The 3,641-nt window shown below is 34.3% G+C and overlaps 1 protein-coding gene across 3 annotated transcripts in view; it reads right to left on the bottom strand.

The window, feature by feature from the left end:
- MIB1 (MIB E3 ubiquitin protein ligase 1) overlaps positions 1-3,641 on the bottom strand; it is a 144,421-nt gene that overhangs the window by 81,692 nt on the left and 59,088 nt on the right. For all 3 annotated transcript variants that reach the window (XM_019653864.1, XM_019653865.1, XM_019653866.1), the window contains exon 10: positions 2,273-2,380. In XM_019653864.1, coding sequence (XP_019509409.1) covers positions 2,273-2,380 — 108 coding nt within the window. The remainder of the gene's footprint in view (positions 1-2,272; positions 2,381-3,641) is intronic.

Raw genomic sequence — 3,641 nt, 5'->3', positions numbered from 1 at the left:
TGATGGTGCCAACTTGGGCCAGTGAAGCAACGTCCTCCACAACTAGACTGAAGAACAAAAGCACAGCAACTTGTCTGTTCCCCTTACCCCAATTCCCCAGCGCTATTCTCATCCCCCAATTCCCCAATAAAAAAATCTTAAAAATAAATAAACAAACAAACGTAAAAAAATGTCTCCAGACATTTCCAAATGTGCCCTGTGGGGCAAAATGCTCCCAACTGAGAACCACTGTTTTATAAAAAAACTATTTTGCTCTTTATAATACGCAATATTAATTCTTATATTCTAGAAAAATGAGACTGATGAATTTTTGTTTCAGTCATAGGTGATAAATTGTACTTATATTTTAACCCAAATTTTAAATGTAATTTTTCCTTTACCAACTGAAAAATTGTGTTATTAATTTAACCTGATATGTAAATATTACTTTTTCACACTATTACTACAAATTACATTTGCCTACAATGGTTTTAAAAACAGAAAATGCACAGAATGGAAATCCAAATAAGGCGGTATGGTAGAAGTCCACATGTACCTCACTGCTCTAGTAACGTATATAATTTTCAAATGGAAAAATAAATTATTTACAAATATGTGACCTACTGAAACTCACTCCCACTCCAGTCTTACCATGTTTATAGTACTAATTAATTTTGTATTTGAGTTTAATTAAGGCAAAAAGAAACCTACTCTCTAAAATCAGTGCCAACTTCATTCCCAGCCCCACAGCTACAGCACCCCTATTCTGCACAACCAGCCTCTTCAGTGAATAAAAAGTCTTTAGAAACACAAGCTCATGGGTAGTTTCTATGTTGCCAGGTTTAGTATTTAAATTCCGAACCAGAAAGCATACTTTAAAAAAAAAAATTTTTTTTGGTGGGCAAAAAAAAAATTTGGTGTTTCAGCTAGCTTATTAGCTAGCATCAGAAGGGCTTTGATATTTTAGTAGTTGTTGCTATTGTAGTTTCTGGATTCAAAAAATGTGTATTCAAGCCAGGGACTTTTTATCCATTTCCCCACACCACACTAAAACAATAACAGAAAGTAAGTGCCTGCCATTTACACAACACTAAATTTAAATTAAGTCTTTCTTGAATTACCAAAAAAAACCTTATAATACATATTGGTTTCCTAAATTCACAACCAAGAAAGATGTGACTTAAAAATTACTACTGTAAAACCAAATTCAAATTATATAATCTTATTTATAAAGACTTCACAGTAATAAAACTATCATATAGTTTATAAACATCTAATACGTTAATTTAAAATTCAAGCTCTTTCTAGGCGAAAGAAAATTCCAACATCAAAGATGATTTATTTACACCTACAACACCAATGGCTCTTTAGTAGCTGTCCAATAACTCAAAATACATAAAATTAGAGAAAAAAGCAAAAATAATGTAAGATTTCTCTTCTCAAATATGTATCTATAAAATTTTTAAATTACTACAAACAGGCTGGTCCATCAATTCAGCCCTCAGAAATTTAAGTCCTTATTAAACTTCCTCAGATAGGAATGTCATTTGGACAAAATTGCAACATTCTGCCTAATGTAAATTTGATAAAATTTGACTTATTCCAAATAATCTTGCATTAGGCTGAACAAATGTAATTCTAATATCTTTTTTAAGTAACAAGGTGATAGTTAACTACAACAAAGGAAGCCATCCTTCACACCACCCATATACATTCTCAACTGAAATTCCAATGATAGTAAAATATTTATTTCCCTTTAATAAGAATATACTCTAAATTAAGCATAAATATACACATAGAATGATAAACATGCATTGTAAAATCTTCAAAGATCCACATTAAGGTTAATAAACAAGACTAAACAATTTCTAGTATACTGGTTCTCTTATAAGAAAAATAAAATAAAATAGATGCCTCTGAGGGTCACAAATCAGGAAAAATCTTGACCCACATGATGCATATTCCCTTTCCTTGAGATCTATGTTCCCCCTTCCCTCAAATTCCCCAGTATGATTTTGGGTGAACCCAATTGGGCTCCCAACCGCATGGGGTCCTACCATAGTAGAAAATCAGCTCCTATCTCCACTTGGGGTTATGCCTAGAATATTGAGGGATCACAGAAAAACAAGGAATTCTTCAAGTTGTCTTTTGTCAAATTTTTCTTTTTCAATCAGAAGTGCCTTAGGTGAATATTAAATTTCAAGAATGAAAACAAGCTATCTCCTGATATACAAGTACCATTTCTAGGACATTAATTTTTACTTAAAATATTTTTCAAGCTTAGTTTTGTTACCTCTGCTTCTACATCCACATTTTGCTTCAACAGTAACTTCAAAATGTCAACATGTCCATTCTGACTAGCCGCTTGCATAGCTGTGTGACCAGCACATTGTCCATTCACCTAAATTAAAAAAAAAAGGTGAAGGAATGTCACAAATCAGAAAGAGCCAATATATACATATAGTGTAGGTTTAACTTTAGCACACTCTATGATTTTATGAAAATAATTTAGATTGGTGTTCCATATATTCTAGAACACATCACCAGAAATTGTTTTCTCTAATTTAAAGAAGGGATGCAGGCATTTTCTTTAAAAAAAAAACAAAGTCCCATTGTCCAAAGAGCTATGAAAGAACTGTTTAGCAATCTGGAAAGTTAAAAAAAGAAAGGGAGAGAAGGAGGGAACAAAGGGAAGTTGAAAGTTAGTTACATTAATTTTGTATATTTACTTCTATTTGTATTGTTAAATCTCAGGAGTGATTCTAAGGAGTGATTTCCAACATTTTCTTTACTTCAGATGTCGTGTAAAAGTATAACTTACCCATAAACATACCCAAGGCTTATTCCTTAATCCCACCACATTCACTCCCATCCATAAAACCATGAAAGATAGTTAAAGGTGGTAGCCTAACCACGTTTATATCCTATCCCTCCTAAGACTACGCTAAAAAGACAGTAAAATAATTTAAAATGTAAAAAAACATAAAGACAAAGAGAAAAGGAGAGCTAACATCAGAAAATGAGAAAAGCAATACATTTTTTAAAAAGAAAAAGCAGACAGGAAAGTTTTAGTTGACTTCATTGAGAAGAAGACAAAGCCTGGGAACCCAAGACAAACTCAAAACCTGCAAATGCAAGCACATCAGAGGAGCTCCAAGTATATGTCTGATGTGCAGTGGCCACACTCCAAGCCCACCCCTCAAACTCAAGGACAGAGCATATTAGCAGCCATGCATCTAGGCCCTAGATGAAAAAAGGTTTCTTCCTTCAAACAACTGAATAGCCATAGAAAGCGACCCCTCTACATGATGGCATCTGGAGATCCCCAAAAGCTCCCCACACACAATCTCCATAATGCAAAGTCAGTCACCAATTCCTGTCCAGGTAAAGAGAGCTACCCAATCAGCTTTTCAATGTCTTATTCAGATATGAATAGACAACCAAGGATCAGAGATTTGAGGAAAACCAAAAAATACCAAATACCAAAAAAAAAAAAAAGAAAGAAAAGACAAAATAAAATAATTCAAAGAAACGATGACGGCGCTGGTGATGGCATAGGCTGCAGTGGAGCTGCAGTGGGCTCCCGTAAGCTACCATGAGTGGCTGGCAGCCGGTATGAGCGGCCAAGAGTCCCCATGAGCAGCAGTCCAATGGCCGGCAAC

This window comes from Hipposideros armiger, unplaced genomic scaffold (genome assembly GCF_001890085.2).
Source record: "Hipposideros armiger isolate ML-2016 unplaced genomic scaffold, ASM189008v1 scaffold_209, whole genome shotgun sequence".
Lineage (NCBI taxonomy): Eukaryota > Metazoa > Chordata > Mammalia > Chiroptera > Hipposideridae > Hipposideros > Hipposideros armiger.
This window is presented reverse-complemented; position numbering and strand designations above follow the sequence as displayed.